Source organism: Aquila chrysaetos, chromosome 4 (genome assembly GCF_900496995.4).
Source record: "Aquila chrysaetos chrysaetos chromosome 4, bAquChr1.4, whole genome shotgun sequence".
Lineage (NCBI taxonomy): Eukaryota > Metazoa > Chordata > Aves > Accipitriformes > Accipitridae > Aquila > Aquila chrysaetos.
In genome coordinates, this window is record NC_044007.1 from 1,056,127 (window position 1) to 1,083,273 (window position 27,147).

Consider the following 27,147-nt stretch of genomic DNA (forward strand, 5'->3'; position numbering starts at 1 on the left):
ATCCAGGAAGATTTAAGTAAGTGCTGCATTTTATCTTCTTCAATATCACGCCAGGCTTCAGAATCGGGGAAAGACGTGCAAGAAAAGTGCAAGTCTTGAGAAATAAATTAAGCATGATTTCACAGCAGATGGGACTTTGGTAAAGACCCCCTATTCCCAGAGTCCTACGTGGTGGTCCAAGGAAAACTCTCCTGATGGTCGGAGAAGGTCCACCTGCTTGTCCTTCAAGCCTCCACTTGTGACCCCTCCCTGGTGAAGCAGGGGCAGAGATGTTGCCTGCTGGTGGCACAGCCGAGTCCTCTGTGGGCGCCTGCACAAGCTCCTCCGAGCAGGTCCTCTCTTCCCCCCCCCCCCCCCCCCGCCAAAGCATTCTCCAAGGATTTCGAGCAACGGGAAGACTCTGCACGGACCAATAACCACAGACACTTTCAGACAGTGTAGAAAAACCCAGTGACCTGACATAAAAGCCAGCCGACGTGCCGGCTGCAGCCTGCTCAGAGATTTCACAGCTGTCATGTTATGCTTTGTAGAAAAGTTACCATTTTAAGACAAGCAAGGCAAAGTCTAGGGCAAGACAGCATAAGCAAGAAATTCCTGCTGGGAAGCGCTCTACCTCTGCTGACCACCAAGACAAACCTGCCATTAAGATCCCGAAGATGAGCAGATGCCAGCTCACTGAGTTGAGACAACACTGCAGCGCTTCCTACTGCGGTCTCTGGAGCCGGATCCAGCTGCTAATTATAGCTACGTGCAAATCCCATCTCACTACAGCAGCGTAAAGTGAGTCCAGCGAGACCCAAGCACTTGGCAACAGCACATTCCCTGCGGATGCGGGGGCTGACGGCATCCCCGACCTACACACGTGTGATGGGACGAGCCCCAGCTTGGTCCACTGCTGCACTGAGGACATGAGGAACGGACTCGGAGCAGCCTCCACCATCTCCTACCAAACCAGATGCTCTGGTTCCTCAGTCCTCCTGTCACCGCAGGGTGTGGGGCACCTCCAAGTGCAAACTCCAAGGAGATCAGTTGTTCAAGACTTGCCCACTTCCCCTGACCTCCCTTATAAGACCAGACGAGTTCAGGAGGGAAATACTCAGCCAGAAACCTTGTTGAAATGATTACAAGACTCAGTGTTAAGAAACTTGAAGCAAGAGGTTCCACCAGATGACCTCCAGAGCTCCCTTTCAGCCTTGGTTCTTCTAGGAGAAACAAAACCAAGAACTGGAAAAACATCTTTTTAAATTGTCCTACCAAGGAGACTTCAACCATGTCTCTGGTTGAAGGTCATGACTCAACCTGCCCCACACCACCCTGTTTTCTAGATCCCTCCCCAGCCTCACAAATAATCCCCTTCTGTTCCTCCTTTTGATGCAAATGAAGTATTTCCAGTCATCACCTCCAACACACCATGTGATGGCTCAGATCCATCCTTATCTCAGGGTTGTTAGGGTCAAGGCTCAGAAACACCAACCGCCCCATGCAGAGGTGACCCCAAATAATTGCCCCCCCCCCGATATTGCCCATATTGGCCCCATCTCAGGGTCCCTCCTTGGCTGCCCATGGACAGTAAGGCTCATACGCAGCCCTGGGTGCTGAGAGATCAGTGGTCCCAGGAGGGATCTCCAATACCCTGGAGCCTCACAAGTGCTTGAGCAGCACCCAGCAGGTCTGGCCTTGCCAAAATCAGCCCTTGAAGGTCATCCCATCCCTGGACTGCCCCATCCCTGGAAACATTCAAGGTCAGGTTGGACGGGGCTCTGAGCAACCTGATCTAGCTGAAGATGTCCCTGCTTATTGCAGGGGCGTTGGACTAGATGACCATTAAAGGTTCCCTCCAACCAAAACTGTTTTATGATTCTATGATCCCTACAGCAAGGGGCTGCAGCAGTGCTCTTCATCGAGGAAAACTGAAATAAAGCCGTTTGACCCTCACCTTCCATGGCTAGCGTTTATACACCCACCAGGTCAAAGCCATCTCATCTGTTTCACAGCCACGCAGCCTCAGAGGTGTCACCAAAAGCAGGGCTGGAGGTGTCTCGAAAGATCATGTAAGCTCAAGATCTGGCTCACTGCCAGTCAAAATTTCACACCTGCTCACCCAGGGCATCCATGGTGGTATATATTTTAATGCTTATAAGCAAAAGGTGAGGGGTGAAATAAAAAAAAGCTTTGTTCACAGGGTCACTGAGAGTCAGCAACTGTCTGACCTCTGCCGAGTGGCTTCCTATTCATGCCTCAGGTATAAAGAGGCATGGTACTTACTGCTTTCTTCTGCAGAAGTTTTCATGTCTTCAGATATTTTAAGCCCAAGAAATGCCTGGTTTGTCTGCACCTTAACGCTCCCTCCCTGAAGCAGCTTTCCTATGTTTTAAGACTCGGACAGGTACAGAACCAGTATATTGTATAAAAATATGTATTTTTTCAGCTTGTGCCTGGAACTTGCTCGTGGTCAGAAACCAACACTAAAACGCAGAGACACCCTGAATGCTGAGAAGCTTGAGGCACAAATGCCTGAACTGGCTCTGCCCTTTGCAGCTGCTATCGCCACAATCAAAAATCAATTTTTAATTTGCACAGCTCATGTTCAGCTTATCTGTCCTGGGCCTGAGATCATCAGCCACTTCTGGAGACGAAATCTCTGCATCCCTGGAAGCTTTTCCGCATATTGGCATAAGCAAGCCCGCCTTCTTCATCTGTGCTTCGCTATAGAAATCAGAGCTGGATAAAACCCCCTCTGGTCATCCAGCTATGGGCCATCCCCAGGGCTGTGGAGCAAACACCCCATCACAGCATCCCTGGTAGGTACCTCCAGCAGCGTGCAGAGCCTGCATGCCAGCCTGTGCTTCACCCACTTCCACACCCATTCCACTACACCGATGTTTCTGCAGCTTCCCATCTGCCCCATCCCTGCTGGAAGTGTCGCAACTACCAGGCTGAACCACATCTCCCCTTCCCTTCAGTTAGCTGCAGCAAAGACCATCCCATTTCTGGTGGGAATAAAGTTGTTTTTGCAGGCAGACCTCCCTTGTGGCAAGAGCTGCGAGGATGTGTGGCAGCGACAGACCACACTGCAGCATCCTCAACCCCTCCAAGTGTTTCTCAACATTCGGAAATCTCTCCCTTAATGGGCTCCAGTGACCTTGAGGTCTCAGCAAAGCTTCCCAGGCTTTCCAGCAGGCCCAGTCCAGTTGCTCAGAGGGGGATATCAACAAGGGAATGCGATTTTTTTCCAGCCAGGACATGGGGGTCAAGAGGCTTTAGTGTGCTTCCACTGGAGCGGGACACTGACATGGTTTGGCTGAGCTGAAGGGACAGAACTGTTGTGTCACCTCCAGGGATGCAGGTGAAAACTGTCCACTGAGCAGGAATATCTGCTCCCTCTAGTGGCATCTGCGTTTTTTTAATTTTTATTTTATTTTTAAAGCTAGTAGAAGACCTGGTATTCGCTCTCTGCCAGCCCCCAGCAAGGCCAAGACTACGAATTGCTGGGGCTGAAAGGACACGCAACCCTCCAGCAGCCAGGAACAAATCCACCCCATGGCTGGCTTTCTCTTCTCCGCTAGCAGAAGGTTTCCACGGGTTAAGCCTTTCTATTTGAGAGCCCAGGTGCAGTTGTCCCTCCTCCCACCCTACCCAGCAGCTTTGCATCCCATAATACACCTGCCTAGCCCAAGCACTGGAAAAGGAGAGAGAACGTGTGGGTGGAGGACACGAAGGATTAGTGACCTGCAGTGTCCATGCTAGCTTCGGCGGTCCAGCATGCAAGCGCTATGGGGAAGGGACCTTCCCCCAGGAAGCCACTGATCCTGCATGTGTTCCTGCAGCAAAGCGCAGGGAGATTAAAACCTATCCACTCGATCCCTGTTAACTCTTCATGCTGCTTTGGGAACAAGATCCTGCTTCACCAACTGCATCCTGGGCTGCATCCAGAGCAGCGAGGCCAGCAGGTCCAGGGAGGGGATTCTGCCCCTCTGCTCCGCTCTGGTGAGACCCCCCTGGAGCACTGCGTCCAGCTCTGGGGTCCCCAGCACAAGACAGACACGGACCTGCTGGAGCGGGTCCAGAGGAGGGACACGGGAATGGTCCGAGGGCTGGAACACCTCTGCTGTGAGGAAAGGCTGAGAGAGTTGGGGTTGTTCAGCCTGGAGAAGAGAAGGCTGCGGGGAGACCTTATTGTGGCCTTTCTATACTTAATAGGGGGCTTATAAGAAAGATGGGGACAGACTTTTTAGCAGGCCCTGTAGCGATAGGACAAGGGGTAATGGTTTTAACTAAAAGAGGGGAGATTCAGACTAGATCTAAGAAATAAGTTTTTTACGCTGAGGGTGGTGAAACACTGGCCCAGGTTGCCCAGGGAGGTGGTCGATGCCCCATCCTGGAAACATTCCAGGTCAGGTTGGATGAGGCTCTGAGCAACTTGATTTGCTTGAAGATGTCCCTGTCCCAGATGTCCCATCTAGTCCAACTCCCCTGCAATGAGCAGGGACATCTTCAACTTGATCAGGTTGCTCAGAGCCCCGTCCAACCTGACCTGGAATGTTTCCAGGGATGGGGCATCAACCACCTCTCTGGGCAACCTAGGCCAGTGTTTCACCACCCTCATCGTAACAAATTTCTTCCTTGGATCTTGTCTGAATCTCCCCTCTTTTAGTTTAAAACCATTACCCCTTGTCCTATTGAAGCTCAGGGCTCGTTATTTTTGGGGATGGGCAAGCAAAGACTGACTTAAATAGCTGACAGCGTACCCTGAAGAGACCGAGCTAGACCTGGCCACCGTGGGCAGCCGTGTCTGCCTGCAGTGAACGACAGCCAGCTCACCCAGCATCCTTGTGATTGAAGATCAAAACTATCTACCTCTCCAAACAGCACCTGCCTTGCGAGGAAAGATGCCATCCCCACACTCAGCGATTTTATCAGAGGATCTTCCAAGAGCTCAGGGAGATGAAGCCTCCCCTCATGGGCTAGACGCGCGGAGGCAAGGCTGCGTCTGAGGTCCCACATGAAAGCACTTGCTGAGCTGGGAGTTCCTGTTCCCGTCCTGCGTGGCCGTGAGATCACCCAGCCGCAGTTTCTGTGCGCCAGCTGTAAGGAAGCAGAACTCGTTGCGAGCAGAAATTGCGCTGCCGACTGCTCGCCAGTGACACTGTTGGGTTATTAACATTGTAAGAGGCATCGTTTAAGAGAATACAAATATATTAAGTAATGAACCGTCTGATTTGCAGCTTGCAAACCATAAAAGCACGAAACAAAGCACACAGAGCAGTGACGCAGACGTCTCAGTACGTTGCCCATATGCAGCTGGACCTTAGAAACTGAGCACTAACTCACTGCTCAGTTTGAAGCTTCTCCTTCACAAGAGAAATCATCTCTGCTTGGAGCTCCATAGACCAGTGAGACAACCTATGGTTGCAGCATGAATCATCCTGCCTTGTTAGGGAGATCTTATCCAGGGAAATAATTTAAAACCACACCATTCTCTAAAACCATGTATTTCAGAGGACAAGAAATTATTTCTCTAATGTACCTTTCTGGAGGTAACATCTAAGTTGCCCCTAACAGGGAGAAGGACCCTTCACAGATGTTTTTACCTCTTCTTCCTGTAAGTGGTTGTTTTATGGAGGAGCAAACCTGCTCTCTAAGACTTGGAGCAGAGACCCATGAGCAATCTAGCTAGAGGAGCCATCCACAAAATATCTCTGCACAAGAGAGAGAAAGAGCTGCAGGACAAGGGCTCTGCTCTCTGCTCTTCCACAGCACTGGGAGACCATCAGGTTATCTGAACTCACAATTTTATTGCACCAACCCATCACCGAGCTCAGTCGCACACGCCTGTGATGTGCCAGCAGAGCCAACCTTGCCTTTACCTTTCTGTTTCTTCTTTCACTACGGCATACTGGGTTGACTGACGGCTTGACCTCTGCTCCTGCACCTTCTCGCTGCCCTCCAGCTCCTGCTCCAGGGAGGAACTGGTGCTGCCCTCCCTGCTGACATTGCTGCTCCTCCCGGGGCTGTTCTCCGTGGAAGCCCTCGGCGACTCCGTGTTCTGCTTCAGGGTCTGCAGCTTGGCCAGAGGGATGATATCGCAGTTCTGTGGTCGGTGCCACACTGTCCTCTGCGTGGTGGCATTGTAGTAGTAGAAACGGGAGGTGTTGGGGTCGAAGAGCTCCCACCACTGGTTTTCATTCGTGCGTTTGATCCGCACCCCAGCGGGGGGGTCCCACACACACTCCCCCGTGATGAGGTTGGCGTACATGCGCTCCCGGGTTCGAGGCTCGATGATTTCCACCCATTCCAGCCTGAAGGAGAACAAACAGAGAGAGAGAGAGACTTCAGCTAGATGATCTTTAAAGGTCCCTTCCAACCCAAACCATTCTATGATTCTATGCTTCAATGCTTGCAGCAAGCGCTCGCAGCATCTGGGGAAGCAGGATGGAGAAGGGCGGCTTGGGTGGGGACAGCAATTCTTTCTTCCTGCCCGCACCGATGCCGAGTCCTGCAGCACTATTTACACTAAACAGAGTATTTGCAAAGGGCTGCAAACCAGTCCCTGGTTTTCAGCTCCCAGGGGAATTCAGCGAGTCTGCAAGCCAGCTAAAACACATGCTGGGGTTACAGCACCCCAGCATTTGCCCCAGCTCATGGCTTCCACCCCGAGCCCTCTGCGTTTTACAGTCTGAACTCTTCGGAGCACAGACCTGGCGGCTGCAGTGTGCTCGGCGCAACGTCGGCAGTGAAGGGTAGGGGGGGAGGCAAGAGACCGGAGGGACGGAGCCCAGCCAGAGGCACCAACCTGGTGATGAACTTACTTCTTATGCAAGACCACCCCACAGCTCTGCGCTGCCGCCCAGACGACCAAGCCCGGCAACATTTGCCCATGCAAGACTTGAAGACGATGGCTTCAACCCCCTTCAGCCCAGGTGAGGCAGCGCTGCTCCCCGGCACGAAACCCGGTGTGCCGGCGCCGGGCTCCTGTGTGGCTCTGCCAACACCCCTTCTCTCCGTCTCGATTTCAACACCGGGCAAAGGCGCCAGCTCTCCGGCATGCGCGTCCCACCTCCAGCACCTTCCCCAAACCACCCGCCCTGACACACCTCGACTCAGTGATAACCACAGGCTGCATCAACAGCGAAACCCAACGGTGGGAGGGATGGAGTCAGCAAGGACCGAACAGACCCGACTGTGTCCTGGGCTCCGTGCAGAGGAATAGAATAGAATAGAATAGAATAGAATAGAATAGAATAGAATAGAATAGAATAGAATACTTTCAGTGGGAAGGGACCTACAACAATCATCTAGTCCAACTGCCTGACCAATTCAGGGCTGACCAAAAGTTAAATCATATTATTAAGGGCATTGTCCAAATGCCTCTTAAACACTGACAGGCTTGGGGTATCGACCACCTCTCCAGGAAGCCTGTTCCAGTGTTTGACCACCCTCTCAGTAAAGAAATGCTTCCTAATGTCCAGTCTAAACTGCCCCTGGTGCAGCTTTGAACCATTCCCACGTGTCTTATCACTGCATACTAGGGAGAAGAGATTAGCTACACGCTGCTCAGTGCCCTCTGTGCACCTTTATTAAATTAGGAGCCGGTCTCACGTTGGTCTCTGCATAAAGCATGGAGCTCATCACTAAAATACAGAGCAGAAAATGTGGTTTAACCTTCCTCCCATCACCCCATCTGCTGGGCTAAGGGCCAGGCACCATCAGCCCAACGCAGTGACCCAGCTCACTCAGAAACACAGCAAAGGGGGTTACTGAAATCATAAAGCAGTAAACGGAGCTTAGAAATGCAAAAGAGGATTAAAAGAAGTCATAATCCCATAGAACAGACAATTTAACCGATTTTTCAGATTACCCCAAACACTGCGGGTGTCACCTTTTGCTAATCCGGGGGATACCTGAGGCTTACAGGCGGCCGCATTTTATTCAAATTTTTCATTTTTGTGTGGGCTTACATAAAAAGATACAAGGGATGTTCATATTAACTAAAATTTCTTACTTGGAATTGTCCTTGTCTGCATTTACAAGCCTGTTAAGAAAGGTATAGAAATAGATAAGGAAAAAAAAAGCCCCCAGCGTGCTAAGCAGAGCTTATCAAACTAGGTGGCATTTAAAACGGACACATTCAGTGAGTCAGACAAGTGACGGATTGTATCTCGCTGCCTTTTACTGGGAGCGAGTCCCCTGTGGGGTTTTTGGAAATGCCCAATTTGCTCAAGCACTTGCAAGAAAAAAAGTCCTTGGGGGGCACTTACCTGCCCCCTGGCAGCCGGAGATGCTGGCAGCCTGGCCCCAAGCCCTCTGGCTGGTCCAGCTCATCTTCCAACTCAATTTAAACGGCTGGATTGAAAAAAAGGAGTGGGCTTTGCAGGTCCCAGAGGTTCCCAGCTTTGAAAAAACATACCTAAATGATGAAAATGTCTCCACCTCTTCTTGGCACAGAGAGAAAAAGCCGCAGTTAAGCCTTTCCTTGCAGAACAGAGACTAAAAGCACTCCGAGAAGTGTAAATTCTATACCATGCTTCGTCTCATTCTGTGAAACTCAGACCTAACGAGCAGCCTTAATGCAGCATGACAGTACAGCTGGAGGCCAGCTCAAGCTTTGCAGAGTTAAATATTTTCTCCAGGTTTCCACTGAAGGCTTTAATTCGGGTCTGAGCCTGATGCAGCGACCCAGCATTTTCTGTTGAAATTATTTTGGCCCTAGATCGACGTCAGCGCTTGACTCCCACTTTTAATGCTTCTTTTTGACCACCTTGGTTTAAAATAACCTCCACAGGGTTAAGGGCAGCTGCTTCAGCAGGGCTTTGGATCTTCCTACCAAGAAGATATTGAGCTATCTGCATCAGGGAGGAATAAAAAGTCCATCATCCAGGGCTCCTCTAGGGTGAAATGAGAGCTCAAGGGCTCCACAGTTAACACAGGGAAGCAAAAATAGAGTAGACTGGACTAGACTAGACTAGACTAGGATAGCCTAGCCTAGCCTAGACTAAATAGGATAGGATAGGATAGGATAGAATAAAAATAGCCCCATGGAGCTTGAATAAGATGAAGGTCTGTTTGGACCCAGCAGAACTGGATCATCACGGGCTATGAACCAGCCAAGGTAAAAGCCTGCAGCACCTCCAAAGAAAAAGTGTGTTAAGGAAATGTAGGACCTTTTGTCCTAGAGCCCTTAATTTCCTCTTGATTTTCACTGTGAATTATCAGCTTAATAACGCTGGGCAGTGTCTGGGCTACAGGTCCTCTCTCTCTGCATCATTATTCTCCCTGCTGTTGGAGAAGAAGAAATTTAGTGTTCACATTTCTCCTTCCTCCCCAGTCTTTTAATTTACTGGGGTAATTCATCAACTCAAGCAGCTCAATACGCTGCACCTTCGCAAAGCAGAAGATCAATAGCCAAGGGCCACCCTCCTCAGCCGTGCGCTTGGTAACAGAAAGGAAGAACAACAAAAATCTTCCATCAGATACACAAAACCGAGGTTCATCTGCCTGAAAGTCAAACAAAACCCACGTGTCTGGAGCGGCTGGACCTGCGGCACAGACAGGGAAGCTGATGTACCCATACGATAGCAAATTTGGAGAGAAAAACCCACGGGGCTAGGAGACAGGGCTCTGATGAAGGCATGTCTTATTCCAGACCCTGTCTTAAGTTTTGCAAAAAACTCCCATGTTGCATTTTTCTTCCCCAGAAATGCAAACTTCAGGGCTAAAATTCCTGAGTATTTGCCCAAAATAAAGTCCACACACAGTACTTTCGGGGTATGATGCAACAGGACAGCAGTGGGGATTACAGGTAGGTGGGCAATGTGCTGCTGCTGGCTAGTAGGCACAGCACAACTAATCTGGGTATCAGATGGGGTCTTGGCCCAGAATTACCATCATTATTTACTGCATCAGCCAAAAAACCTCCTTGATGGGTAGTAGAGAAGTCTGCTGCAAGCTCCGGTAGCCAAATAGACTCAGACCTATCTCACCATAGTACTGTGCAGTGCAGTAATCTAAATTTAAATAGCCTACTGAGTATGATCCAAGACAGTGCAGACCTTATTGCTGTTGGGTTAAAGGGATTTATAACTGATGCAGGAGAGTGGAAGGTGCCCAGGGAGCCTCAGATTCATAGTGCTGTCTAGAAAACCTCTGCCTCATCGTAAAGGAAAGGCTCCAAAAAGCCGCCAGACTCACCCAAAATCCATTGTTTCTCTGCACTGCCCAGAAAAGGAGCCCAGCTGATGCTCAGATTAGATTTCTGAAAATGCAAAGCCAGCTGAAATGAACCCTGGACTTAGTTTAACTTCGTAACTTTATTCAAAAGCCCACAAGAATCAACCCAACTTCAAGTCGCAGACACCTTACTTTGCTATTTAAGGAGAGGACCCTCACCCTGAGCTTCCTTAGGAAGGAGATTTGGTCCTACAGCGATGATGGTACATATTCCCTCCTCCACCCCAGTGCAATACGGGATTGGAGACGTGGCGAGAAAGCCGGGAGAGAACAAATACCTGCCTCGCCTCGTTGCTGTAGAAACCCTGCAAGGACATCCTGCTCTTCAGGTTCTCCGACTCATCTTTTTCAGTTGTTTCCACCACGCGCCCCATCAGTTTAATTGTCGTGGCACCAGTTGCTGCATATTTAATGCACGGCAATGCCATCTTCTTGACACCCCCCCTCCCCTTTTTTTTGGGGGGGGGGGGCATGAATGTAGGGAATGCCAAAGGGATGCTCGGGGGATGCTGTCGGTCACCTCCCCATGCAATGAGTGCAAGAGCATCCTCCTGATGGACCTCGTGCATGGGCGGTATGATGAACTTCCCACCCCCGCGAGGTTCAAGTTGTGATGCAGAACGATGGTTTATAACAACAACCCCAAGGCGTGGGGGCCATCAGAGGGCTTACAGCGCTCGTGTTGTGGTGTAAGTTGGGTTTTAATGAGCCAGATTTGTATCATGAAGGTTAATGTGGCCTCAGAGAGCCACGGAAGCTCTTGGGCAACTTGGGTGTTGCTTGCTGAGTGACCCATCGCTCAGTATCACCCGTGCCTCATCCAGACATCACTCCAGAAAGCCTCCTCCGTATCCCTCCTGACAACACAGCAATTAACGCCATGAGCCAATCCGATTAGGAGAAGCTTAAATTTCAAAGTATTTTACACTTAAAATGACTTGGAATTTATTGATAACTGCAGTTACAAGGGGAAAAATAGCCGAGCAAGCATCTTTCTGCATCAAAGCGTAATGGGGTCAGAAGCTTGCATCGATTCAGCAGGCGACTCGGTCAGAAAGAAACAGCTCAGAGCAAGGACTTCCTGTGTAACTGGAGAGGGAAGAAGCTGAAAAGTTATTTTTTTTTAAGTCCCGAACCCTCCAAGAAGGAGCAAACTATGTCCAGGAGGATCAAGCAGCATCAGCTTTACCCAGACCTGAGGCTTTGGGGTAACACAGCAACAGCAATTCAAATTCCCACTCCTCCACGAGGTTTTGGAGACCTGGCCCAAGCCTACCCTAGAAGAGCGCGAGTAAGGCACTTGAAAGCAGCTCTACAGCACTTGAGGTGCTCTGCTTCCCAAACCTCTCACCCCCCGGTGATCGCTTCGGTATGCTGGCGTTCCAGATCCAAACGTGTCCAAGAACCCAAATCCCCCCCATTAGTGCACAATCACACAAAGACGATGATTCCATCTCATTCCCACCTTTAAAATAAACAAACAAACAAACAAACAAATAAATAAATAAATAAAATTAATCATAGAATCTTAGAATGGTTTGCGTTGGAAGGGACCTTTAAAGGTCATCTAGTCCAACCCCCCTGCCATGAGCAGGGACATCAACTCGATCAGGTTGCTCAGAGCCCCGTCCAACCTGACCTTGAATGTTTCCAGGGATGATCTATAATCTATAATATAATCTATACTATGTTGCTTTGATTCTTAAACAACCTGACTCTGAGCAGAACAATTTGGTTTAGTATGCACATTATTTTATTTATTATGCACATGTTATTTTTCAGCAATATTTTACTTAAAAAAATTATTTTAGCCACCAGAAGAATGTAGTTCCTTGGTGCCAAGCCTTAGAAAGCCCAGGCTGATGAACCCAGGCACAGTGCAGACACAGGATTGCTAAGCATCAGCAATAAAACAGTATTAACTGTAGGTAGAAAATAGTTAGCAGAATATCAAAGTGTTTGGGAGCTGGGGCTTTTTTCTGCACTAGTAATTTCAGTGCCAATGAATATTTTTACAAAAATACATCATTAACCTGAAAGGTATAATACTTCTTCACTAACTGGCCTGACAGATGCAGGCAGCTTGAAAAAATCAGGGCAAGCTACCAAAAGAGCAGAGCTTCTTGCTGCGGCAGCTGGATCTGGCAGAAAAGCTTTGAGTGGGATGGAGTTACCAAAAAAAAAAATCCAGCCTTTCCCACCGAGCAGGAGTTACCTGCTTAGGGTGCAGGTGCCGAGCCGGGGAGTTGTTAAATGGAGAAGCAACCTGTCATGAGGGCTGGCCAACATGTGGATCCTTAGCCAGCCCGCAGAGACCAGGCAAACAGCTTCTGCTTCTCCACTCTTTGCTCCCCTGGAAAGCCAAACCATGAAATTGCTGTGCCACCCATGCAGCACAGTCCTTGCCCTCCCTCCTCCTGCCTAGGGAGTCACGCTGATAGATGAGCCCCAAAATTGGGCATGCTCCCCCCAAAATCCCAAGACAACTATGCGGTAGCTTGACTCCAGTTGTCCTGCATCCACCACACCAGAGTAACTGTCCCTGGGCAAATCTCTTCTGTGACGGTCACAAAATAATTTCAGTTCACCTCCCTCACAGGGAACTAGGCTGAAACACATCACCACGTCTTCTACACGGGGGTAGAAGAGCAGCTGCTATAGCTCAATGGGCACAGAATCATCAAATTGTGTTTTGGGTTGGGAGGGACTGTCAAAGATCATCCAGTTCCAACCCCCCCTGCCATGGGAAGGGACACTTTCCACTAGACCAGGTTGCTCAAAGCCCCATCCGACCTGGCCTTGAACACTTCCAGGGATGGGGCATCCGCAAATTCTCTGGGGAACCTGGTCCAGTGCCTCACCACCCTCATCATAAAAAATTCTTCCTTACATCTAGTCTGAATCTCCCCTCTTTTAGTTTAAAACCATTACCCATTGTCCTATTGCTACAGGCCCTACTAAGTAGTCTCTCTCCATCTTTCTTACAAGCTCCCTGTAAGTATTGAAAGGTCTCCCCGGAGCCTTCTCTTCTCCAGGCTGAACAACCCCAACTCTCTCAGCCTTTCCTCACAGCAGAGGTGTTCCAGCCCTCGGACCATTCCCGAGTCCCTCCTCTGGACCCGCTCCAACAGGTCCGTGTCTGTCTCGTGCTGGGGACCCCAGAGCTGGACGCAGTGCTCCAGGGGGGTCTCACCCGATCGGAGCAGAGGGGCAGAATCCCCTCCCTCGACCTGCTGGCCACGCTGCTCTGGATGCAGCCCAGGATACGGTTGGCTTTCTGGGCTGCAAGCGCACATTGTCAGCTCATGTCCAGCTTTTCATCCACCGGTACCCCCAAGTCCTTCTCCACAGGGCTGCTCTCCATCCCTTCATCCCCCAGTCTGTGCTGGGACTGGGGATTGCCCCGACGCAGGTGCATAAAGTAGTCTGTGTGTGTCAAAACCCAGAATCCACTGCTTTTGCATAGCAACCACAGGTTTGGTGCTATGAAATCAGGCATTAATGGCTTAAGAAACCATTGCGACAATGCACTTCTGTACTGGGGGAAGGGGCAGCTCTCGTTTAGGACCTTGGTACTTAATTAACGATCCTCCCTCCCTTTTCAAACATATTAACACCTCCATCCTTAACACTTTCTCCCATTTCTGCACTCCCCAGCACAGATCCTGATCTTTGCCCAACCCTGGAGCAGCTGGCCCACCAGCACGGTCCAGGTGGATCCAGGCTCTGCAGACCATTCCACGCACAGGCACCATCCAGCGACCATCACAAAACTTACAGCTGTTTAATGAGACCACAAAACCATCACCTAATGCTCCTGCTGGCTCCATCCCTGTGCCCAAGCTTTCGTAGGGCTGTGCAGCTGGATCGGCTCCCGCTCAGCTGTCTGCACAGTCCTGTATCAGGGCACGATGGATTTTTTTGGTAGCTCAGATGCATAAGCTCCTCACGCACCCACCGATCGATACGCCGCGTGGTGCCCGGGTCACCGCCGGCCAGCCTGCAAACTGCTGAGCAAGGCAGGGAGAAAGCTCTTCATCACAAACAACATCCAAAGAAGGGCTTTTTTGTTCGCTCGGCCTTCAGAGCTTCTTCTCCTGACAAAGAAGCTGCTTGTGTTAATGATGCTTTTGGGGGAAGTACACCAACTGGCCACAGCTTGTGCGACAACCAGAGTTTTGCTGCTTTTTCATGCTAATAAATTCACTGAAGTCTTACAGAATCACAGAAGGGTTTGGGTTGGAAGAGACATTTGAAGGTCATCTAGTCCAATCCCCTGCCATGAGCAGGGACATCTTCCACTAGATCAGGTTGCTCAGAGCCCTGTCTAATCTGACCTCGAATGTTTCCAGGGATGGGGCATCGACCACCTCTCTGGGCAACCTGGTCCAGTGCCTCACCAACCTCATCGTAAAAAATGTCTTATTTCTTATCAACCCCAGAAACCGTGAGTGCATCAGCCAAGGGGAGAGCCTCGCAGCCAGCATCTCCGTTCCGCTTCCTGGCGATCCCTATCAAATGGAAGTTTTGCTTCTCTTTTTCCAAGACGTAAGGTTCGAGATCCTGCTCTCCCGCCGTGGGAACGGACCCCCCACTACCCACAAAACCAACGCTTATTAACTTCTTCTGACAGCTTCATCATGCGCCCCACACCGTAATATTCCTGCCATTGACTAGCACTGCGATAGTTACATCACGTCTAATCTTCGCCGTGTCAGCCTGCTAACCTTCCCCTGACATTGCAAAGAAAGTCAGATCCCTTCCCCATCAAAGCAGCGCGGCATTAATACACGCAGCTGACGGCTCTTGCCTGCTGGAGCAGGATTTTCCTTTTTTTATTTTATTTGAAAGGGATGAGCAAAGACTCAGGCCAATAGACAACTGATTCACTTTGATAGAAAAGTTTATTATTTCCTAAGGTGGCTTTAGAGTTCAATCTCTGCCTTGTCAGCACTTTTCCCTCTGCTGAAATTACTGCAGATACATGTCAGGACGGAGCAGAGGTCTTTGTTTTCTCCCACTGTCCTGAAATAGCTATTGCCTAGCAGGGGATGCAGTGCTGCTGGCAGTCACGTGCTGGATTTCTTTCCAGAACCTTACAAGCTGCAAGGTTCGGGGTATTTATGTAGTTACGGATCAAGGCCAGGAGCTGCTGGAATATCAGGCTGGATCCTGAGCTCCGATTTTACCTGATGTTCCCCCCTCTTCCCATATAGATGGATGAAAAATGGAACGTGAGCCAGCAATGTGCGCTTGCAGACCTGAAAGCCAACCGTATCCCGGGCTGCATCCAGAGCAGCGTGACCAGCAGGTCCAGGGAGTGTACTCTCCCCCTCTACTCTGCTCTGGTGAGACCCCCCTGGAGCACTGCGTCCAGCTCTGGGGTCCCCAGCACGAGACAGACACGGACCTGTTGGAGCGGGTCCAGAGGAGGGACACGGGAATGGTCCGAGGGCTGGAACACCTCTGCTGTGAGGAAAGGCTGAGAGAGTTGGGGTTGTTCAGCCTGGAGAAGAGAAGGCTCCGGGGAGACCTTCTTGTGGTCTCTCTATACTTAATAGGGGGCTTGTGAGAAAGATGGGGACAGACTTTTCAGCAGGGCCTGCAGCGATAGGACAAGGGATAAGGGTTTTAAACTGAAAGGGCAGATTCAGACTAGATCTAAGGAAGAAATTTGTTACGCTGAGGGTGGTGAAGCACTGGTCCAGGTTGCCCAGAGAGGTGGTCGATGCCCCATCCCTGGAAACATTCCAGGTCAGGTTGGACGGGGCTCTGAGCAACCTGATCTAGTTGAAGATGTCCCTGCTCATTGCAGGGGGGATTGACTAGATGGCCTTCAAATGTCCCTTCCAACCCAAACCATTCTATGATTCTATGGGTAGACTAAATAAAACGTACCCGCTGTATCCAGAGATCTCCACCAGTTCAAAAGGCACAACCTACACGTTGAAGTCTGAAGAGATGCAGGAGTAGTGGGCAAGTGGAGCTAGAGATGACTGTTCTCACCTGACCTGCTTTATGCATCAAACAAGATCAAAAACTGCATGCTTTCGAATTCATGGAATCAAACCACTGCTTTTAGAGGATTGATTTTTGTTTTAAAAACATCAGTTATACAGAAACTGTTTCCTAAACTTACAGCTTTGGCACCTCACAGATGGCTCTCAGAAAATCAAAGTGACTTTTCCAGATCAGTCCTCTGAAAATCAGTAAATCTCAAAATTTCAAATTTTTTGCATGCAATCGTGTCCTCAAGTTGTTACTGACTGCTCCCAGCATCTCTGGATTCAAACCATGTTCTTTTCTATGAAAAACCATTTCTAATTTACCTGAGTAGGTAGGATGGAAAGGAACCATGGAAAAAAAAATAAATCATAAAAGCAAGGTGCCAGAAATGTCAAGCTAATTTAAGAAACCATGAAAAGCAGAGAGGAACCAAGATCACAGGGATGTGATGGGGTGGCAGAGCTCACTCCAGACCACTGTCGAGTGTTGAAGGCCATCACAAGGATGCCTAGGAGCTCCTAAGGGGGAGCAGGGGCTCAGATGTCATCTCAGACTACCTTTACAATCCATAATCATGGTCTAACATGGTCCCAATGATGCTGTCACCGCTCTACCTCCAGTGGTACCTCTTTTGTAGGACAAAGACTGGCACAAACTAGACTTTCCCAGGACAAGCCTCTCCTACCCTCCCAGCAGACCACTGCAAGCAGGAGGTTGATCACTCTCCTCCCTACCACTTACTGTCTCCTTCTAGACCAGATGATGAGCTTCAGGGGAAAACGCTAAGGAAGCCTTTCTACGAGTGTCAGAGCCTGTTCCACTCAATGCGATCCTTAGACATTTTGTATTTATTAGATTGGAAGTCAGATTGGTTTTAAGTTTTTTTAGAGTTAGATATGAGCTACACTGGGCACACAGGCGTGCCCTGAAGTATTTAATTACTGCGTTCTCTGACAAGTTCAGGCTCTGCAGGGCATCGTGGCCTTCCACTGGAGATGTCATCTTCAGTCTCCCAGACACGATGCCCAAACTACCCCAAACTACTTCTTGCCTTTGGGAGAGCACCAGGATTGACACCAAGAAGTGCTGACCCTCACCGAGAAGCATCCACCTACACGGACACTCACCCTTCATCTTCGGAGGAAGCTTCAAGCAATTAGTGCCACGACGGAGGCTCGTTAATGAGTGTGACACAGTGAGTCCCGATCCTGCCTACAGGTTTTTGGGACTGTTTGTATGAAGGAGAGGCATTCCTCGAGCAGTGGGAAATTGTGGATAAGACAGCTTCGTGTGCCAATCTCCACAAACCCCAGGTCTCCTACGTCTCTGGCAGTCTGCACACCCCTGCTGAAAAATTACTGCCCTAGAAGATATTTTTAGGTCCAAAGCCAGAGCGATCAATGTCTTGGAAAGACGTGAAAGAGAAGATGAAACTTTTGCCCCCAGGCTTGTACGTCTAACTTGGTACCTCCAGCTTTTGTTTCTGGTAATAAAGTGAACAAAAAAGACGTTCCAGGAAGAAACAGAGCTGCAGTTCTCCACCCACAGCCGTGCTGGAGGAGGAAAGTACACTGCAAGATAGGGACAGAGTACAGAAATGTATAACTAACTTCTCTGAGTTGCACAACAACCACCTACTCCCTTTAGAAATTAAAAAAAAAAAAGAAAAAAAATTCTCATACTCCCTCTCTGGCAGTGCGGTTCAACTTGCACCAGAAAAAGGGCCTGGAAAATGAGCGTAAATAAGTGATCCCCAGCAAGCCTGGACTTTTTCTCCTTCATGCCCTCCAGCAAACACAGGCAGCTCCAGGGATCGCAAGAAGCGAAGCAGAGCTGGAAAGCCCAAGCAACTCGCTTGGGAGAAGACGAGATGCCACCTAGCAAGCAAGCCTGGGAAAAATGATTTTTAGTTAAACAGCACTGGATCACCATGTTTCATAGAATCATAGAATGGTTTGGGCTGGAAGGGACATTTGAAGGCCATCTAGTCCAATCCCCTGCCATGAGCAGGGACATCTTCAACTAGATCAGGTTGCTCAGAGCCCCGTCCAACCTGACCTGGAATGTTTCCAGGGATGGGGCATCGACCACCTCTCTGGGCAACCTGGTCCAGTGTTTCACCACCCTCAGTGTGAAAAATTTCTTCCTTATATCTAGTCTGAATCTCCCCTCTTTTAGTTTAAACCTTTAAATAAGCAGGATCTTCTCTTCAACACCAGCCTGCCATGCCATACGTTGAAAGAGCTTTGAGGGTCCTTTTTCCTGCTGCGTGGGGGATGCTTAAAGACATCTCAGACACCTTTCTGCTCAGTGCTGCATCATCCCAGACATCCCCCCTTGCCGTTTAAAGGCAGAGCAGCCTGATGACAGCGTTGCAGGGAAAACTGTTGGGTGTTTTAGTCATCTGGAGGGAATTTGGCAGCTGAAAAACGAGCGGCAGGACGCTGCAGATCGCTTGCTCTTCTGCAGACCGCCAGTGAGCCAGGTTTGAGAGATGTTATTTTGGACACCCCTGCTCACACAGCTGCTTTGGAAGAGGTACACACGCACGCAGGGGCAACACGGCATGACAAAACCAACAGTGTCTGCACTAAACTTCCTCTAAGTCATTTGGTGCCTTTTATTTGCTGGAGATAGGAACATGAGATTTGCAACTCAAGAGTAATTAGCAATCTAAATTACACACCCTAAGTAATTCCTGGCCCCAGTTAAACTGGGGCAACACGTATTTAGATATGCCATTGCTGCAGGCGGTTCACTTGAAATGCTTTCTGAGAAAGCTCCCGGGCCACTTGCTCCCAGCTAGCCAGGCTCTTCTTCAGCACTTCTGGAAGCCAAACCATGGAGGAGTATTTTTGCATAGGGCTAAGCCTCCCAGCTCTCTCTGCCAGCTTGACACCGGGAACTACAGCTCTTGCCAGCTCCTTTCTTTACTGAAGAAATAGATATCCGGATAACCTGGAACGCCGCTTTTAAATATTAATATTGCAATCACTACGGGAACTGCAGAGACCTTGCATAAGCCTTTGCTTCTTTGCAAAGGTCTGCTCAAGCAACAAAGGGCGAGTACAAATGAAATTAGTCTTCCCTAATCATGGGCGAGCTGTGAGAAAAACCTTGTAAAACGCAGAAGGAACAAACCTAAGCGCTGCCATTTGTTCAAGATTCGCTTCATGCGCAGAAGCTGCCTTGCCCACGCAGGGCAGGGGAACGTCCATCTCCCTCTGATCAAGGGAGAGCATCATTTCAACATGCTGCCTCCTCCCCACCACGAGGGACTCAGGAGCTGAGACCCAAGAGGGACGTCTGATGTTCTCCAGCGCTGGACCGAGCACCTTCTCAGGGCTCCCAAACCAGAAAACCCATCCCTGCTGCAATACCCTGCTTCCCCTGGGAATCAAAATCCCCGAGATGTGCAATGAGATTCACCACCCACCTGGGAGATCTCAGGCTTAACAGCCAGGCACAGTCCCTAGGAGGGCAGGAGGCTGCCTCGCAAGTATTTCTGCTCACAGGCACTCCCATAGAGGTTTCCCAGCCTTTTTGCCCCCGAGTGTAGATAAAGCAGCATATAACAACGTCGTGTTGTAACCCATCGCCTGATCTAACCCCACCACTCTCTCACACCAGACCTGTTGGATGAAGCCAAGCAGCCTCCTGAACTTCAGCCTCTCTCAGCTACTGCACTGTATATACAAAATACGTGTCCCAGTACGAAGACGAGACTAGGTAGTTTCCATTTCCATCTTTGTCTCTGTTCCCATAGAAACTAAACTAAAATGGAGATGGTAAAAGAAAATTAAACCTTCAATAAAGGAATCTACTAGGAAATGTCATGTGAGCGGGTGTAGGGAGTAGCTGATGGATAAACAAGGAGAGAAAAAAGCAACCAAAAATAAGGCCATAGAAGAAAGACTAAATTCAAATATGAGGGGTGTTCCCACATTAAAGTCTTCCTTATTTGAGGATAACACTGAATGAATAAACTATGTCAAACTGAGATGTCAGAAGAAAAAGCTTGAAGAAGTCACAGATGAAATGAACCGTAATGAAATGGTATCTGGTCATGAGTTTAGGGTCTCCATGCCTTAGTGGTAAGACGATGCTGAAGGTCAGCCAGGGTCCCAGAGGAATCCCAAAGTGCTGTCATGTGCCACCTTCCCTATCCCAGGTGTCAGGAGTTACTGGGAAGGAATAAACAGGACTGAGACCACATCATAGGGCAAGTCGACCAAGAAGTGCCCACATTTTGCATGTTTGTGCCATTGCAGTCCTTTAAAAAAAAAAAAAAAAAAAATATATATATGCTAGACCTAGGAAAGGGTAGCCAGGACAGTCTGGAATGTAGAAGTCCCAAAGGAGCATAAAACACAGCCAAAGACTATTTTAGATCAGCAGAGGCATTGCTGAAAATCCAGTTTCCCATTATACCTAAAAAGTAATGCAGAGAAGAGGACTAGGGAATGATTACTCATTTTTTTTTCAGGATGTGTTTTATTGGTTGCTCTGGAGTTATCAAGCAGTAGGTTTAAAAGACAACTAAAGGAAATTACTTTTCATAGCACATAATTAAGCTGTGGAATGTATTCAGCAATGCAGCCAAAACCCATAAATAGGTTCAAAGGAGAATTAGACGAGTTCAAGAAGGACAAGCCCATTGGTAGCTATTAAATAGGCTATTCCAAGGTTAGGAAATCCCCAGAAGCAGCAAGGTACTGGGGGTAAGGATCACCCTGCTCTGCCCCGGCCATTTTTTCCCCTTCCCGGGGAAATCATTGCCGTGGAAAGCAGAGTTGAAGCCGTGGAAAGCTTTTCTACCCCTCCCATCGCCCAATGTCCCATTTTGCATCGATGTCTTTGGCATCGTTACATCCCTTCTGGCCTAGAGGACAGAGGGATAAGACACCAGCTCACACAGAAAAAAACCCACAGCTTCAAAGGACAGTTTCAGAAAGAGGATAGGACGGATCCGATTTCTTTCCCTCTTATCGGAGCAAGTTCAACCGCTTTCTGGCGAGTACCGATGCTCCCAATCCAAACTTCACAGCGTGAGCATTAGCTATGCATTATCTCCTTTAAACTCCAAAAAAAAAAAAAAAAGAGTCTAGAAAGCTGCCAGAAAGCAGATAACACAAACAGGCAGAGATGAATCAAGTATCTGCATGAAAGTAGCAAATTCGCCGGGTTGACCTCAAGCTTCTCAAAGTAGCTCAAGCATTTTAGCTGGAGGCTTATGGGATCCTATATCTCTCCGTACACCAACTAACAACTTTTTAGCTTGTTGGCTTGTTTCAACCAAGTTGGAGAGGTCAAGGTCTTGAGGATATCACCCTCTAAGAAGTTTTGTTTTAAAGGAAAGAGGATGGCTGAGGACAGAAGGACACAAATTGTCTCTTTGCTGAGGACTGGAGAGCTCAGTCCACATGGCGTGGGAGAGGCAGCAGCACCGGGCCAAGTCGTTTGCTGCCATTGCCCGTACAAAAAAGATGGCAGAGAGAGCTGGAGGGTGCTGTGGGATGAGCTAGAGAGGGAAAGAGCAGGTGCAGTCCCCCCAGAATACGGTTCGGGAGATGCAGGATGCCCATCCGTGCAGCCAGGTACGCAGCCAGCATCCTCTCCAGGATGCTAAGGTTGCATCCCAAAAGCAATCGTGCATTGCTTTATAAGAAACTTTCCATTTACTGAAGGCATTTCCATTCATCATAGACCTCTGCTGAACACCCAAAAGATCCATCAGCCCAGTAGAAGAACTTTATGATCAAGTATTCACGTTTTTTTTAAATCTCTGAGACCACATGGGTTTCCAGCTAAACCAGATCCAAACCAGTGGATCCAAACCACGTCTTTCCAGCCAGACCAACTAGCAAGACACCTTACGCTGACTTGTTTTACGCCTTAGTCACTCGGAGATGCCCTGGTGCTGGGATTAGCGGGGCAGTTTTGGGGCAGCAGAGTTGGTTTTGCAGGATGGTTCTCGCCAAACCTCCAAGGTGGGACCAAGGTGGGTGCTGGGTGAAGCTGCATCTTCTCAAAGCAACATAGCAGATGGTTTCCACCTTGAAGATGGATCATTTTGGATGGTGCCTTCATCTGTGCTGGCACTCTAAGAACATGCCATATGTGTCTCCCCAAATCAGGTCTAGACATTAGTACAACTTCAGAGTCAGTGTTGCATTCACAAACCCAAATTTTCAGTGCTGAATTTTCTAAAAAATCAGACTGAAGATTATCCAAGCACTGGGACTTGCCAACACCGACTCTAATGCTTCTTAAAACAAACAAACAAAAATCTTATTTTGCTTTTCCAATCAAAATCTTCAGAGGAAAGATGATTAATGTGTTATTAATAGTAATAATCTCTTTGCAATATTGGAAGTGTGAAATACTGAGTGGAATGCTTTGAACTTTAAGCTCTTTGCCAAAAGCCTATGAACAAGCAACAACCTGTAGCAATTCAAGAAAAATCAGGAGTGATCAGAATTGAAGGCAGAAACCTACCCCCCACCCCCAAAATTTCTGCAAAAAGGGATTCTGCAAATCTCAAGAGCCCCCATTTCCATTCCGAGATCATGAAAACAAGCACATCAGGGGCCGTATATCAAACACCACAAAGCCGAGCTCCCAGCCAGCAAAGTCTATAAAAATATTGGCAAGCACATTATTATTTTTTTTTCCCCAAATTCTCCGTGGCTGTGAGCCCAGCTGCGCCGCTGCCCTGGCAGAGAGACTCGTGCAGGCGGAGCCGATGCAGAGAGGGGTCCTTACTGCAGCTTAGCTAAGCTGGGTCTTTTTTCCTTGCCTATTTTTGCATCGATTACTCCACTATGATGTTTTCTATGTGCTCCAAAGCTAAAGCTGGGATGTCCCTTGTTTGTAATGGTTTGATCCCAGCGTGCAGTGATCCTGTCCTGTGTATTTTCTTAGCCCTGCAAGATCTGCCCAGGGAGGTGGTTGATGTCCCATCCCTGAAAACATTCCAGGTCAGGTTGGACGGGGCTCTGAGCAACCTGATCTAGTGGAAGATGTCCCTGCTTGTTGCGGGGGGGTTGGACTAGATGACCTTTGAAGGTCCCTTCCAACACAAGCCATTCCACGATTCTATGACTGATATCCTTGAGCTCTGGGGACAGGAGGATCAGCATCTGAGTTAGGGGCAGTGGCAGAGCTCTGGTCTGGCAGCTGGGCAGGCAGCAGCGGGGCAGCGAGGGAGAGGAGCAGGCAGGCATTCCAGCACGGACGGTCGCAGCTGCTGAATCCCAACCCTCCTTACCACGTGTGCAAGGCACCCTTTCTTCAACTACTATTTTTTTTAACTCGTTGATTAAGAAAAACGTAATTTCGATGTAGCTGTAATGTCAATTTGACCCAATCCTGAAGGACAAAGACTTAATTTACTGCTTCAAAACTAAACAAGGTAAAGCCTAGATGGAAAAAAGCCCAAGTGTGGATGGGCGTAGCAAGCACCGGGTGTAGGAAAGGAAAGGCAGCAAGTCTCACCGCAGTGACACTTTTACAGCAGTGACAATGTGCAAGCCCTTAAATGAGCAGGAACTTTATGACCATGAGCTGCCCGGCGTGCTGACATGGCGAAGTCAGTACCACTGCGAGAGTGGGGTCCTCAAAGTCATCAGGGTCTGAAGGCAGCAGGAAAAGGACAAAAATTCCACCAAAGCAGTAAAACTTCACACTTTCTCTTTGTGAATTCAAGCGGTATCGGAGCACAGGAGGTTAATACCATTTTACAGATTTAACGTGGGGAGGTTAAAGCAGTTTACAGCACAGGATTGCAAGCCTGTAAATACACACCCTTAAATATTTAACTTGCAGCTGTGGTATACCAAGTTGGCCTCCAGTGCCAAGTTTGTCTTTTCACGAGAGTTCCCATGACAAACATCACTGGGAGGAAAAGGGGGATATTTGATAATGCCAGAGAACAAGGAATAATCCACAATAACCTAATTTTATCTTCAGCACTAACTAGCATTGCATGGGTATCTGGAAAAGGTTGTTTTCACAGATTTGCTAAACCTAACCGCAAGTTGTGGAAAGCAAGTCTGAAAGCACACCCTGTGCTTTTGAACTCTGAAATATTTAAGAAACTGGAGGTCTGCGAAAGACTGGGGAACTACGAACACCAGATCTGACACACAGGGAAAAATATGCATCCTCCCTGCGGGCTTGCCAGAGCAAGATTAAACATTGGCACAGCTCCGCTGGGGTCAAGTGCCTGCCTCGCAAATACCGAGCAGAGTCTTAGGGGTGTTTTTGCTTAGGGCAAGGCAGAAGGACCTTGTCCTAACTCATGCACGAGCCTCAGCAGTGGCAGAGCAGGGCTGGAAGCAGCAGCTGCTCGTGAGCAGGTGATTTGCCCCATTTTGAAGCCAAAAAGCAGCCACCTGTCACGGTCCTGACATCATTTGATTTCCCATCGCGGCTGGGCTCGGGACAACGGGAGGAACCAAGGAGGAGGAGGAGGAGGAGGAGGAGGAGGAGGGACGGTGACTTGAGATGACTCATGCCAAGCGGGGCTGTAGAAAGCCCGGGGATGAAAACAAGCAATCCTTGTTCCCAGGACGTCAACTCAATTTAACCGTTGCAGTTGCTGCGTCCTGTAAATGCAGAGTTCGACCCTAAAAATCCCTGCGATGACTGGAGCAATTAGAGCCTGTAAGACAAGATGACCTTTCTGAACAACGGCAGAGATTACCAGCAAGAGCCTGCTCCCACCTAAATATCAGATAACCTCTTGGTCCTACTCTGATAGGAAGAAAACATTAGGAAGCAGCACTCCCCCTCTTCCCGACAGTGATGCGGTGATATTTATAGGTCTAGGAGATAATGCTGTAAAACATGAAGTGCTCATTGCTTCAAAGCACCAAGACAGTAGCCCTAGACAGCAAATCTCATTTAGCAGAAGAAACGCCCCCGCCCCCTCCAGCAGAGCAGCAGGGAAAAGCTTGCTGCACGCAGGTTGACCCAGCACAAAATCCCTCCATCCTTTGCAGAAACGCAGGAGCAAAGTTACAACCATGCACTGGATCCGTGTGGCAGTCGGAGTTTCTGCTCCTCACCACCACCTGCCTAAGCCCCTTCCCTACTCCCCGAGCACCGTATTTTGCTACCAGAACAAGCGATAGAAAACAAAAAGCCTCGATCGTTCCTCCAAACACAAGCACAGACAAAAAGCAGAGGCAAAATGGAGGGGAAATGCCTGCTACCCGCACTGAAACCTGGCCATATGTTCCGCTATTATAAATCATTCCGATAACACGCCTTGTGCCCGGGCGCAGAATCCAATTGCTCAGCACAGTTGGTGTGAAATCTGTCATTCAGGCTGCCAGGATGATTTAAAAGTGAGTTAGCAAAGCAGGTTGCCCCCCATCTCCCCCTTCCCGCAAACCTTCTCCCCATCTAGGAGAAATATTGGTCTGCACCTTTCCAGTGGAGTCCCAGGCATCCAGCCGTGATTCCTTACATTACCCCTTCCCCTGTCCTCCCCCAGGACCATTGCTGCTCCCAAGGGGATGCAAAAGCCTTGCATTTCAAGAGTTAAGTTTAAAATTTTCCTGGTGGTTGCACACACTTTGTGACCATTTGAAGGAGACACCCCGTGAGATCGGCTTCTCCTCCGTGCTGTCATTAAGCCAGCTAGAATTAATACAGCAGCAGAAGGGCACCCCAAAACCAAGAATGTCTGTGCTATGCAAATCAGAAAAGCCCAAGCAGTAAGAAGAAAGTCATCTCTGATGGTCATCGAGACACAGGTGTGGAGAGAAACTCAGTAAAACCAACATGCTCAAGTGAACCTCATGTGGCTCAACAAGGCCAAGTGCAAGGTCCTGCACCCAGGTTGGCGCAATCCCCAGTATCAGCACAGACTGGGGGATGAAGGGATGGAGAGCAGCCCTGTGGAGAAGGACTTGGGGATACTGGTGGATGAAAAACCGGACATGAGCCAGCAATGTGTGCTCGCATGCCAGAAAGCCAGACAGTATCCCGGGCTGCATCCAGAGCAGCGTGGCCAGCAGGTCGAGGGAGGGGATTCTGCCCCTCTGCTCCGCTCTGGTGAGACCCCCCTGGAGCACTGCGTCCAGCTCTGGGGTCCCCAGCATGAGACAGACACGGACCTGCTGGAGCGGGTCCAGAGGAGGGACACGGGAATGGTCCGAGGGCTGGAACACCTCTGCTGTGAGGAAAGGCTGAGAGAGTTGGGGTTGTTCAGCCTGGAGAAGAGAAGGCTGCGGGGAGACCTTATTGTGGCCTTTCTATACTTAATAGGGGGCTTGTAAGAAAGATGTAGAGACTTTTTAGCAGGGCCTCTAGCGATAGGACAAGGAGTCATGGTTTTAACTAAAAGAGGGGAGATTCAGACGAGATCTAAGGAAGAAATTTTTCATGCTGAGGGTGGTGAAACACTGGCCCAGGTTGCCCAGAGAGGTGGTCAATGCCCCATCCCTGGAACGGGGCTCTGAGCAACCTGATCTAGTGGGAGATGTCCCTGCCCATGGCAGGGGGGTTGGACTAGATGATCTTTGAAGGTCTCTTCCAACCCAAACCATTCTGTGATTCTATAATTTGAGGATTCTATGCTTCTGGTAAATCAGCAGTTTGAGCATCCAGAGTTTGTATGCAAAGCATGGTGCTTTGAGAGCCACTGATGGATCTACCCTCCATGAACGCATGTTGCATGTTGAGCCAGTTCCTCCCAGGATGCTGCAGAAACCACCCCTCTAAATATCAACTGTGGAGCTCAAAGCGTTCATACAGACACTAATGACAGCTTCTTCCAAAGTTTTAAAGGCTATTAATATGCCTAGTCCAGGACTAGACCAGTTTATAATCTAAGAACAAGATGCCATGGATGCACATGGGAGGGAACACAAAGGGTATCAGGAAGAATCAATGAAACCAAGC

At 49.1% G+C, this 27,147-nt stretch overlaps 1 protein-coding gene across 4 annotated transcripts in view; it reads right to left on the minus strand.

Moving 5' to 3' along the window:
• The window catches only part of ARHGAP39 (Rho GTPase activating protein 39), a 147,135-nt gene that overhangs the window by 54,468 nt on the left and 65,520 nt on the right, over positions 1 to 27,147 (minus strand). For all 4 annotated transcript variants that reach the window (XM_030011655.2, XM_030011656.2, XM_030011654.2 and 1 more), the window contains exon 2: positions 5,868 to 6,299. In XM_030011655.2, the coding sequence (XP_029867515.1) occupies positions 5,868 to 6,299 (432 nt within the window). The remainder of the gene's footprint in view (positions 1 to 5,867; positions 6,300 to 27,147) is intronic.